Source organism: Muntiacus reevesi, chromosome 12 (assembly GCF_963930625.1).
Source record: "Muntiacus reevesi chromosome 12, mMunRee1.1, whole genome shotgun sequence".
NCBI lineage: Eukaryota > Metazoa > Chordata > Mammalia > Artiodactyla > Cervidae > Muntiacus > Muntiacus reevesi.
In genome coordinates this window covers 51,689,409-51,701,811 of record NC_089260.1, presented here as the reverse complement: position 1 = coordinate 51,701,811, position 12,403 = coordinate 51,689,409, and the positions used below count along the sequence as shown (strand labels likewise).

Here is a 12,403-nt window from a genome sequence, read left to right as displayed (position 1 = left end):
ACACAGGACTCACACTGCACACAGTCTGGTCTCCTCAAGAGTGTTCAGCAGAGTCTAGGACTTTGTTCAGTGCAAAATCATTGAAGACACAAAAGGCAACTATGTTTATATTTTAGTTTTCATTTCTTAAATTCTATGTTTCCTTTGAAAAGAAAGGAGTATATTTTCACCATTTTTTTTTTTTTTTTTTTTTTTTTTTACAGATACCTGCCTTTACTGATTTGGGATGCTAAAAAGGACAGTGATTTCCCCCCGTCCCCTACCACGCCTGGTGGCAGGCAGGATCTTAGTTCCCAGACCAGGGATTGAACCTGTGCATCCCCTGCAGTGGAAGTGTGGTGTCCTAACTGCTGGACTGCCAGGCAAGTCCCGGAGAGCACCTTCTTTTCACATGAACAGTTTTCCTTGTCCACATGAAGAAAAAGACTGCCCCAAGGTAATGGAGTATAAACCCTCCATTAAATAAACAGACAAAAGAAAATAATATTCTGAGTTAGCCATAAATAGAGTGATAGTCCTCATTAGGTTTTTTAAAGAAGGGAAATTTTGTTCCAAGTATTTTTTATCCCTGCCATAAGGGATAACATTTGCGGCTGTAGGCTGTAACACGATACAACTTGCCTCCAAGAAGACTAGCTAGTCTTTTCGGGGACAGCTGGCTGCAGTCTGCTGCTCCATACGTCCCCTTCAAATGACGCCTGAACCATATGCTCTCTTGGTGGCCCTCCCCACACAGCCCTGCACCCAGCACATCCCATCGCCTTTAGACTGGAAGACAATTTTAGGATTGTGCTTGATGGTCCCCCCTTTATGATTTGAATTCTGATCTAATGATTGGTTTTGAAGAGTGATTTCAAATACACATCTTGATCAATGAAAACAGGCAGTTACTATCAAGCAGATTAAGAATACACGAATATTTTCATCAAACTCCATCTTACTGTAGATGTAAGAAATAATAACTCTTAAAAAAGTCTTTAAAAATTCATAGGCCAAAATTTCGTTCATTAGAAAAATCGAGTGTGCTAGCAGAACCATCCCTATTTTCAGGAACACTTTTCAGCTCACTACTAGCTTTTGCACAAGTACTTTCATTTGCTCTTTTCTGTAACTCCAAATAGTTCGATTTTACAAATGCCAAAACTGAGATTTAAAAAGACTAAACATGATGAACAATCACCCAGGGCATCTGGCAACTTATTCCACTCTCTCTCTGTCTATCATTTAAAAAGAAACTATCACAAGTGATCTTCTTTTGTAATTATCTTTCTCAATAATATCTCAAATTAAGAACATATGTATTAATTACTCTTATATGTTTTCCTTGAAAGACATGTAAGTGGTAACCATAAAGTAATTTCTTTAAACATGGCTCACAGTAGTCTGATTTTAAAAATACAACATTTTACCTTTCAAATTAAATTGACTATTTCAGTCATTTTTGTCCAATTTAAATTTAGTTAATTTTTCAGTGTTAAAGTGAACAACCGTATTAATTACAACAGATGATTTTTGGAAATTCTTACTAATTTTTTTAATCTTCAGCAATTCACATTAAGGACATAGTGTTAGAATAGTGAGAAGGAAATTAGTGGAGTTGGAAGTCTTAGATTTCAGTCCTGCACTGAACACTCAGCATGCTGGGTGCCTGGGCAAGACATTGTATTCACAGGGCATGTTCAAGTATCTGTAAGAGCTTTTCTGACGCTCAAAGTTGGTACTGGAGCATCAAACAGGGCCCTTGACCTTATACACCTCTGCCATTTAATTTTTTTTTTTAGCTGCTCAGCTCCAAGGGTCTTAGTTCCCCCACCAGGGATTGAACCCATGCCCCCTGAAGTGGAAGTGCAGAGTCTTAACCACTGGACTGCCAAGGAAGTCCTCTCCCTTACTCCCCACCATTTAACTCTTAGAGAAACAAAACTATGAAATGATATATAAGGAATTTTTAAAAAAATTATCTCCAATTATATAGGGGACATAGTGAATTTAGCCAGATTTTTAATTTTTTAATTTTTAATTGGAGTATAGTTGCTTTACAATGTTGTGTTGGATTCTGCTATACAACAACGTGAATCAGCTGCAAGTATACAGACGTCCCCTTCTTCTTGAGCCTGCTTCCCAGCGCCCACCCCATTTCACCCCCTAGGTCATCACAGAGCACTGAGCTGGGCTTCCCCTGTTAAACAAGCTACTTCCCACTAGCCATCTATTTTCTACATGGTGGTGTATCTATGTCAATGGTACTCTTTCAGTTCATCCCACCTTCTCCTTTCCCCCGCTGTACTCACAAGTCAATTCTCTATGTCTGTGTCTCTATTTCTGTCCTGCAAATAGGTTCATCAGTACCATTTTTCTAGATTCCATATGTATACATGCATTAATGAAGATTCCCTGGTAGCTCAGTGGTAAAGAATCCGCCTGCCAATGCAAGAGACTCAGGGTTGATCCCTGAGATGGAAAGATCCCCTGGAGGAGGGAATGGCACCCCATTCCAGTATTTTTGCTTGGAGAATTCCCTGGACAGAGGAACCTGGTGGGCTACAGTCTATGGGGTCAAAAAGAGTCAGACACAACTGAGCAAGGAACACTTTCACCTCACTTTACAGGCTATTTGTTTCTCTGTGGGCTTTTTAAATTCAAGAACTGTGCTATTCCTTGCATTTTAATGATAATTAAGCTGAAAGCACAATCCCATAGGTTCAAATCGCAAGCTCTTAACAATGTGCAGTAGTGGATTGTTTGCCCTTGAAGTGAAGGCTGTTTTCATCTAAGATGTGAGACTAAATCACAGACTTATCTGTTTTATCTGTCTTTGCCCTGGACCATGAGATGTTCAAAGGTAAATTCATTAGTGATGATTACATTTATAGTAATCAGATAGGAACATTTATCCAGTGTTAGATACTGTTGCAAAGTCTTTCTTATCCTTCTCATTCAAAGGAGGTGCCAGGAATTTACATCTTAAGAAAATGAAGGAACACAAAAGTGACTGCTAATCAGCAATTTCTTCTCCCTTCTTTCTCTTCTTGCATTTCTCATTTTATTCCAGTTGATTGACAGGTAGGTCAGAGGGAAAAGGTACAGATATACAGAAAAGGATAAAGAAAACAGTGTCAGCCATCCAAATTTCTATTACCCCAAATTGAGTCGTCTCTTTAGCTGGCAATGACCCAGTTACAAAACCCTTTGCTCCAACGAAGCCTCAATTGTCCAAATAGTACTGAGTTCTTATTAGTTTTAGAAACCAGAAGTTATGTTACCCTCAGATGTCACCTTATTATTGAGATATATATATATATGAAATGCATGGTTACAAAAATCCAGGGTCCCTGGCTCTAAAGAGAGCCCAGCGTAGGGCCATGGCATGGTGCGGACAGCCTAGCAATGTTGTGTGAACCACAGTGGATGGTGAGAGTTTGGGGATTTATATAGTATGACGCCATCATTAATGACCAAATGCTCTACTAAAGAAGCTGACACTGAACTCAGAAAAAAGGAATAATATAAAAGAAAACATGTGATTTGTTTTAGGTGCTACATTTTTTTGTGTCAGTACTGGTCATTATTATAGTTGTAGATGTTCATCTTAAACTTGGTATTAAATATTTCAGAAAGTAATTATACAATTAACCAGGTTCAGTCTGCTTAAGAATAAGTTGGATAAAGACTTCATTCTAAAAATAACTACTTTTAAAATCCCAAAATAACATAAATCTAGGCTTCCCTGGTAGGTCAGCTGGTAAAGAATCATCCTGCAATGCAGGAGACCCTGGTTTGATTCCTGGATCGGGAAGATACCCTGGAGAAGGGATAGGCTACTCACTCCAGTATTTTTCCCTGGTGGATCAGATGGTGAAAATTTCTCTTGCAATGTGGGAGACCTGGGTTCAATCCCCAGGTTAGGAAGATCCCCTGGAGAAGGAAATGGCAACTCACTCCAGTATTCTTGCCTGGAGATTCCCATGGACAAAGGAGCCTGGCAGTCCATGGGGTCACAGAGTAGGACACGGTTGAGTGACCAAGCATAGCACAGGCAAACTATAAAAATATCTTAAAAGATATTTAAACAATTGCAAGGATATCTCTTCATTTCATAAATTTAAAAATATTTTTTCAAGGCAATATCTGTCTCTATAGATACACACACAGACGTACAAACAGGCACACATACACATGCACACATACAGACACACACATACGCACACTAATTTAGAGGCTACTCTTGTGATTATTCAGAAACCTTATTGAAAGAAATTATAAAAGTCAAATCCCAAAATTTCTTTATAGTAGGAATTGTTAGGCTGTTGCAAAAAGTTTAAACCACGTTCAAAAGTTTATGCTCAAAACATTTTTTTTCAGTTGTAACTGTCTCATAGAAATCATTGCCCACCCCCCCTTATCTTCTATTAAAGAGAACAAAAAGCTCATGAATGCACTATTACCTCTTTGTTTCCAACTCTCTGCATGGCATCCCCCAGGTGAAAATAAAATCTCCCATCGTCAGTACCAGGATCCCCAGATTCTATTCCTTCCTGTAGAAAGGACAGTGTTAGTACTTGTGAAAGGATTAGATACCAGACTTACTAATCCATTGACTTACTAAATCTTTTCTAAGAACCAGAAAATCATCTCAATATTGTTGTTGTTCAGTCTCCCAGTCGTGTCTGACTCTTTGCAACCCCATGGACTGCAGCATCTCAGGCCTCCCTGTCCCTCATCTCCCAGAGTTTGCCCAAGTTCATGTCCTTTGCATCGGTGATGCCATCCAGCCATCTCATCATCTGACACACCCTTCTTCTTCTCTCATTCTTTCCCAGCATCAGGGACTTTTTCCAATGAGTCGTCTGTTTGCATCAGGTGGTCAAAGTATTGGAGCTTCAGCTTCAGCATCAAGGTTGATCTCCCTTAAAATTGACTGGTTTGACCTCCTTGCTGTCCAAAACACTTTCAGGAGTCTTCTCCAGCAACACAGTTCAAAGGCATCAATTTGGCAATTAGGTTACTGGTCAATATTTACAATGCAAAACCAAAAGGAGATGATAAAGTTCAATGTAACAAAGTATTCATCATCAATTAGCAGTGGAATAGCCCATTAAGTTAATATGATGCTTTGTGAAGTGTCTCTGCGGGAACAACTGTATTTCAATTTCCCAAAGAATTTCTCTGGCCAAGTTTCTATCACATTTATTTTGTTCTCCAGATCTGATCATATATCATCTAGAAGATTTTTTCCCCTGAACCAAAATGTTTAGTTGCTCATAGATGTTTGAAATGATAGAGACCAAACTGCAAGTAATCTTTTTTCCCACTCAAAACAAACATGTCCTCACTTTTCAGTGAAATCATTTACAGAACACATGATAGGATTAAAGCCAGTGGGAATCTTTGAAAATATAATTTTATTAAACAACTCCCATCCTAAAACACTCAGCTGATTTCTAACCCCACTGTCCACAAAAGAACTGAAATTTAAATTTAAGTAAAAACAAAAAAGAGAGAAATATTAAAGCAAGAGCATGAATTTAGAAAAGTAAAAGAAACTCAAAGATAAAACATATTTCAATGTGTAAAAGTCTGCATCTTTGAGGCTTCTTCATAAGAAGCCCATTATTTTTTACTCAGGTGAAATTTTATGCACATAAGGGTGGAAGATAGCAGCACAGAACAGAAGCATCACTCAGGAGGGGAGAGCTGTGATCTGGGTTTTTGACTGACAGATGCTCAGGTAAACATCCTCGTTCGTTAACTAACCAACCCTGCCCTCTACTTCCTCATCTCCGTGCCAGGAGAGTACTGTTAGGCCTTTATGATGTCAAAGGAAATTTAAGAGGAATATTTTATATCAGAGAAGACTATGTGCCCCCAGGATCATGGTAGGGAATTGGCAGGTTGCTGAGGTTCCGTGACAGTCAAGACAGGCTGGGGGGTGGGCTGTATGCCCACTCAAGGGGCACCACTGCTCAGCTCCTGTGCTGAGATGTGGGTCACATGGGACCTTTCCAGAGAAATCAGAAATTTGCTTGATTATATAAAATCCTCCAGATTTTCAACTAAGGCAAGCAATTAAAACTGTTCTTAAGAGAACTATACCGGCCAAATAGAACATGCAAGCTACTTGTAATCAGTGGGTCGCTATTTGGGATCTCTGACCAACGTCCTATGAAGGAAATAGATCACAAAAGTGGATCATAAAAGTACTACTTTAAGTTCATAGGTACATAATCAGCTACCTGGCTGATATGGTAGCTACTAGCTAGTGTTACAGGCTTCCCTGGTGGTTCAGATGGTAAAGAATCTGCCTGCACTGTGGGAGACCCAGGTTTGATCCCTGTGTCAGGAAGATCCCCTGGAGAAGCGAATGGCTACTCACTCCAGTATTCTTGCCTGGTCTCCAGGACAGAAGAGCCTGGCGGGCTACAGTCCATGGGGTGGCAAAGAGTTGGATGCAACTGAGCGACTAACACCTTCACTTTCACTTTTTCAGCTGGTGTTACTATTTAAATTACAAATAAAAAATTCAGTTCCTCAGTGATATTAGCTACATTTTAGATGCTCAACAGTCACAAGTGGTTAGTGGTACCATATGAGAAAATATAAATAAAGATCATTTCCTTTATGGCAGAAAGTTCTGCTGGTCAGCCCTGAGCCACACCACATGTGATCCTGGTGAACTGACGAGGATTCCGTTTTTATGTGAACAAAAAATGACAAGACATTTTATCCTGAATCTTTCAAGCTATCAGACTTTTGGGGATTGGATTTACTCAGTCTGCATTTGTTACCTCATTTTGTGTAGGTTTCCATGAAACCTGTTCAAAGTAGTTTCAATGTATAATTAAATTGCAAAAGGAACAATTAATTCATTATTGCTGGGGGATTTTTGCCATAACTAATGCCTGTGGCTGGCAATTTGCCATGCTAGTGAAAATTGAAACATCTCTGGTCAATGATGTTTGGGTAACAAAAGATGTATTCATATGTCTCTGGTTGATACTGTGTTAATGCATTGCCCATATTTTAAAATATTTTATCAACTAATAACAACTGCAGTTTTAGGAATTTCTTCAAAATCTTTTCCAAATAATCTCTGCTCATAACACTTCTATCTCTGACACCCTCGATTAAGCTGAAGGTCCACACTGCCTGTGAATGTCTTCGTCTGAAGGTACATATTTTGGTGTTGAAAAGGGTCAGTAGGGCCTGCCAGTCAATCTACAATACATAATCAATTTGAGTCATGTCCAAATGACTCAAAGGGATCAGAAGAGGGAAAGAGAGGAAGGGAGGGAGTTACCTTTAGATAGGGGATGCTCTCAGCAATCTTGTTCTGTGCCTTCAGGATAAAGCCATAATGCACTTTAGCAAAACCGTCATTAGGTGTCACGCTCAGAACCTAAACTCAAAAAAAAAAAAAAAAAAAGCTATTGCGATGGACTGTGAATTCTACAAATGGTTTAATTAACTTTGCTGTGCTTGGACTGGATTATGATGCTATAGGTTAAAGTGCAATAGTGTTTTTTCTCAGTGCAATACATTAGACTTAAATGGCCCCATTTCCCCTCAACTGTTCAACGCAAAATGTTCTCTAGGAATGAAGAAATGAATGAAAAGGCAATGACCATTAAAGCATTGCTCTAACAATGCAAATCAGCAAAATCTCTATCAATTTTATGACTTCAGTGTTTTTCAGGGAAAGACTGCTTTAAATTAGCTCTATTTAAAGTCAACTCTGAATGGTTATCATATATTTCTTTACATGTATGTTTTATGGGCTTCTTTGGTGGGTCAGATGGTAAAGAATCTGCTTGCAATGGAGGAGACCTGGGTAAGATCCCTGGGTTGGGAAGATCCCCTGGAGGAGGGCACAGCAACCCACTCTAGTAATCTTGCCTGGAGAATTACATGGACAGAGGAGCCTATTGGGCTACCATCCATGGGGAACACAAAAAGAGTCAGACACGACTGAGTGACTAACACTTTCACTTTTGCATACGGCTGCTCCAGGACTCTCCTCTTATCTTCATGAATGAGATCCACATCCCACTCACACACCTGCTACTATGACGGGGTAGGGGTGGGTGACCAGGACTCAGAGGGACCCACAGGGCTGCCCTCCCAGCTTGATTCTTTATGATCACCTACTGCGCTTACTGCAGTTTACATGCAGCGCATAACGGATGCGCAAGCTGTATTATCCTGTTGTAATTAGCAAACTCTCAGAAAATGACAAATGGCTTTATAGGATTTCTAAAAAAGTCAAATTGAGATTAATACTAAAAATGTTACCGAGATTCTCTCTTTCTTTACACATACACACACACACATGTGCACACACACACACACACACACACACACACATACACACACACACACATAAAGCATAGGCAACAACAAACTGGCTGACATTTCTAGTTCTGCACAAATTCGGCAGGACACACTACCAGGACTAAAAATATCCTTATAAATAATGTTTCACATGGACATTATTAAAATATCAATTTTTCAGTGAGAGTGAAAATATTATTGACAGTTAAATGAAATTTTGAAAGGATCTGAAATATTTCATCTTAAAACCTAGTTTAGAATGTGGACCTTCTAGAATGTCCACCACAGGTTAGTACATGTATACATAAACATACAATTCACAGGTTTTTGCTTGAACATTTTTTACTGAAAGAGGATACAATCAAACACGTCTGAAGACTACTGCTATGGGCAGTGGGAACCACTGAGGAGCTGAAGCCAAGGATGAGGGTCAGATTGGCATTTTGTGTTGATGAAGAGCATTAAAAAAACAAGGCTGGGTGGGGTGAATCTATCCTATTTTACACTAGAGACAATGGGGCCTGAGTTAAATAAGAGGATTTGAAAGATACTGAGGGTGTTAAAAGCAACAGAGATTAGTTACTTGGTACCAGACAGACTCCATGATGGCATTCTCTGTGTTGTTTCCTTAACCACCAGCTCCTGAGCCAGTGCCTGTGGGTTTCAATAAGTAAGTGCTAAGTGATGGGATAAGCATGAGGAGTGAAGGGAGGCAAGGGGCAGGAAGATGCTGGACCACGTGTAGCTCAGGTAATTGATGGTGTTACTAACAAGGGGGAGAGTGCAGCAAAGTCTCCAAAAGCCAAGGATGTGAGCAAGGTCTCTGCAACCACCTTAAAGTCAGTCTTTGCTGGGACCTCCTTGTAGGTTAAGAATCTGCGCTTCCATTGCGGACAGCAAGGGTTCAGTATCTGATCCAGGAACTAAAATCCCACGTGCCACTGTACACAGCCAAAAAAAAAAAAAAACAAACAAACAAACAAAAACCCAAGGATCAGAGAGCCAATGCCTCTGAAAGGAGAGTAATTTATGCCATATACCCAAAAGGCTTGTATTCTGTAGTTTCTCCCAGTTTGGAGTTTAACTGAAAAAAGTACAAGATAATGTGTTTTTAAGTTCTTGAGTTTTTGAGTTTCTCTTCCTGTCATAAAGAACACTTTAGAAAGGTTATTTGCGGTCTGAAATATATATATATGAGTTTAAAAAGTATCACAATTATAGGTTGAAGGCTTTGATGTACCAAATGTTAGCTAATATTTAAAATCTTCTGATGAAGCAGAAAAAGGGTGACGAAACAAAATTTAGGATATGTTAACTATAATAAGACTTGGATTTGACTTAATTTAAAATAAAGAGAGTGAATTATCAGGCGTATTAAAGGCAGTTTTGAAATAACATTAGAACTCCATGTTCAAAAGACTTTGATTAATTGTTAATAGCAAATTGCTGCCTACTTACCTCTTCATAGACCTTCTTGGCACTGTCATTGTCTCCTATCAAGAGGTATCCAACTCCAAGGTCATTCTTTAAGGAAGTATCATCAGGGAATAGTTGAACTAATTTCTGAAGAGTAAGCAAGGATCCTCTCATGTGACCTGATTTGGTGGAAAGAAAAAAAGAAAACAATAGAAATAAAAATAGCTTCTGTCCACCCTTGTCTTGGCACTACAAATCATCAGACTATTCAACACAGCCTGAAGACCAGCTACTCTGACTCTGTACACTGATGGCTAAGTCCCTCTTAGGATTTTATCCTGCAGCTCTAAGGGCATCGGTAACTCCCATAAGTGGGTTTTCCAGGTGGCGCTAGTGGTAAAGAATAAAGGGGACACAAGGGATGCCGGTTCAATCTCTGGGTCGAGAAGACCCCCTGGAGAAGGAAATGGCAACCCACTCCAGTATTCTTGCCTGGAAAATCCCATGGACAGAGGGCTTCACAAAAAGAGTCAGACACGACTGAACACTCACATACACAGACAACTCCCATAAGTAGATACTGAATATAATACTGACTACAAATATGTTAAAGACATTCTTATTTTCTAAATTCATCAACATTTACCCTTTATGTCAAATCGTCTCTTATGAAAGTTTTAGTTACCCATTCCTTATTTAAAAAATGTTTTACTGGGCTATTTTTGACATTATAATTAACTTTAAAATTATGAATACAGAATAGACAAATAAGAAGTCTAATAGATTTCAGGGTCTAGCACCCTGGATGAGACATGAAGAGGCACTGAGGGACTCTGCTTGTCTTTGTCTCTCAGTAATGACCTAGTCCTGGAGCCAAGGAGGCATCATCCGGTATTAGGGGACCCTCTGGTGGACAATAGGATGCCATGCCTACACGAACCATGAAAACCCAGCTTCAGCTCATTTTAAGGGCTGTCCAATGGATGTTTAAGATTTAGAGGGGTCAACTGTCATCACTCTTCACCTCAGTTGGACAGAGTGCTTACAACTCCTGACATTTCTTATATCTATAAAACTATTCCACTGATGATTTCAGCTACCACAGACCAGATGGTTACAGTTCAGAGAGAAAAGAGGAATTTGGCATAACAAGAAGTCTTTGATTCCAGACCTATTCATTTATTGGGCTTCCCTGGTGGCTCAGAAGGTAAAGAATCTGCCTGCAATGTAGCAGAGATGGGTTTGATCCCTGGGTTGGAAAGATCCCCTGGAGAAGGAAATGGCAACCCACTCCAGTATTCTTGCCTGGAAAATCCCATGGACAGAGGAGCCTGACGGGCTACAGTCCATGGGGTCGCAAAGAGTCATACATGACTGAAGTGACTAACACTTAGCTATTCATTTATTAGCTATGATTCCTTAGGCAATTTATCCAACCTCACAGAATTCCATTTGCCTCATCTTTAAAATGTGTAGGGAGCAGGTAAGCAGCAAAAATAATGTCTGTATCTTTGTAGTTATGAAAGATTCCTCTTTCAGGCTGACCCAATCAGAGAAATTGCCTGAAATTAGGTAGAAAACTCAGGTTTCCTTCCATGTAACTAAACTCTTCTAAGAGTACACCAGCCTTCAGACTTTTTCAGATAAAAGCACACTGCTTGCTACTGAAATGATTCTTCTTCTATCTCACCTAGAAACTGCTGTCTGTCTGACCTCCGCTTCAGGCTCAGCTTCACCAGGTCTGTGGGGGCGTCAGGCAGGCTGGCTGCCTCCTGATAGGTCTCGATGGCCCTGCGCAGGATCTCATTGCTCCTTCTCTTCTCAGCCAAATCATCTTCACACTAGAGGAAGGGAGAAACGTCCCAGGACAAGCTGCATGTGTAGTTGCCCAAAATATTTATGAAAAGTTGATGTTGGGACCTGCTTTAAAAGTAATTCAAGACAAATTAAAATTTTCTCTTCATCAAGGATAAAAAAAATAAAGGAAGGCAACATAACATATCATTTTAATAATATGAAGAAAAGCTAGCTATTAAGCTATACATGAGAAAGACTATCATAAAAACAGGATGAATATATGTTTGGCTGATGGAACGTGTACCCTGCTTTATATCAACATTAATAGTCAGAATTCTAGTCCACAGTTCCTGTTCTTCCATTAGTTTATTCCTGTGCTCATTCATTCATTCAACAACTATACTCTGTCTAGACAGATGCAAACAAACAAAGCAGATTAACCCTTTGGAAAAGAGTAATTCACCTTGGCTTGACAGAAAAAAAAAGCTTCAAAGTATAGAATGATCTGTTCATATCTGCAAATGACCTTTAGAACAAACTTATCTACCAGGGAAGAAAGTCCAATGTCAGTGACTCATACTAGTCATCCTGCCTGCATAACCTTCTGTATATTCACACACTGGCTTTTCTGTTTAGGCATCAGTTTCTTGTGAGTTTGGCTATGGTGAGTCAACGCCTCAAAACATGATCCTTCCTAAATGACGTCACAGAATGCCAGAGTCCTAGAGCTGAGGGAGCCCTCCTGACAGCATCTTCACCTTCTTCATTTGGTAGCCTCTTCAAGCTACCAAACAGATCCTGGAACTAGAGGGTCTCTTCAAGGTTAGTTCAAGGACAAAGGCATATCAAGACGTTGTTCTCT

At 39.6% G+C, this 12,403-nt stretch overlaps 1 protein-coding gene across 4 annotated transcripts in view; it reads right to left on the bottom strand.

The window, feature by feature from the left end:
- The window catches only part of ASPH (aspartate beta-hydroxylase), a 175,400-nt gene that overhangs the window by 32,698 nt on the left and 130,299 nt on the right, over positions 1-12,403 (bottom strand). For all 4 annotated transcript variants that reach the window (XM_065902644.1, XM_065902643.1, XM_065902645.1 and 1 more), the window contains 4 exons: positions 11,435-11,585; positions 9,787-9,923; positions 7,298-7,396; positions 4,446-4,535 (listed from right to left, as the gene is read on the bottom strand). In XM_065902644.1, coding sequence (XP_065758716.1) covers positions 4,446-4,535; positions 7,298-7,396; positions 9,787-9,923; positions 11,435-11,585 — 477 coding nt within the window. The remainder of the gene's footprint in view (positions 1-4,445; positions 4,536-7,297; positions 7,397-9,786; positions 9,924-11,434; positions 11,586-12,403) is intronic.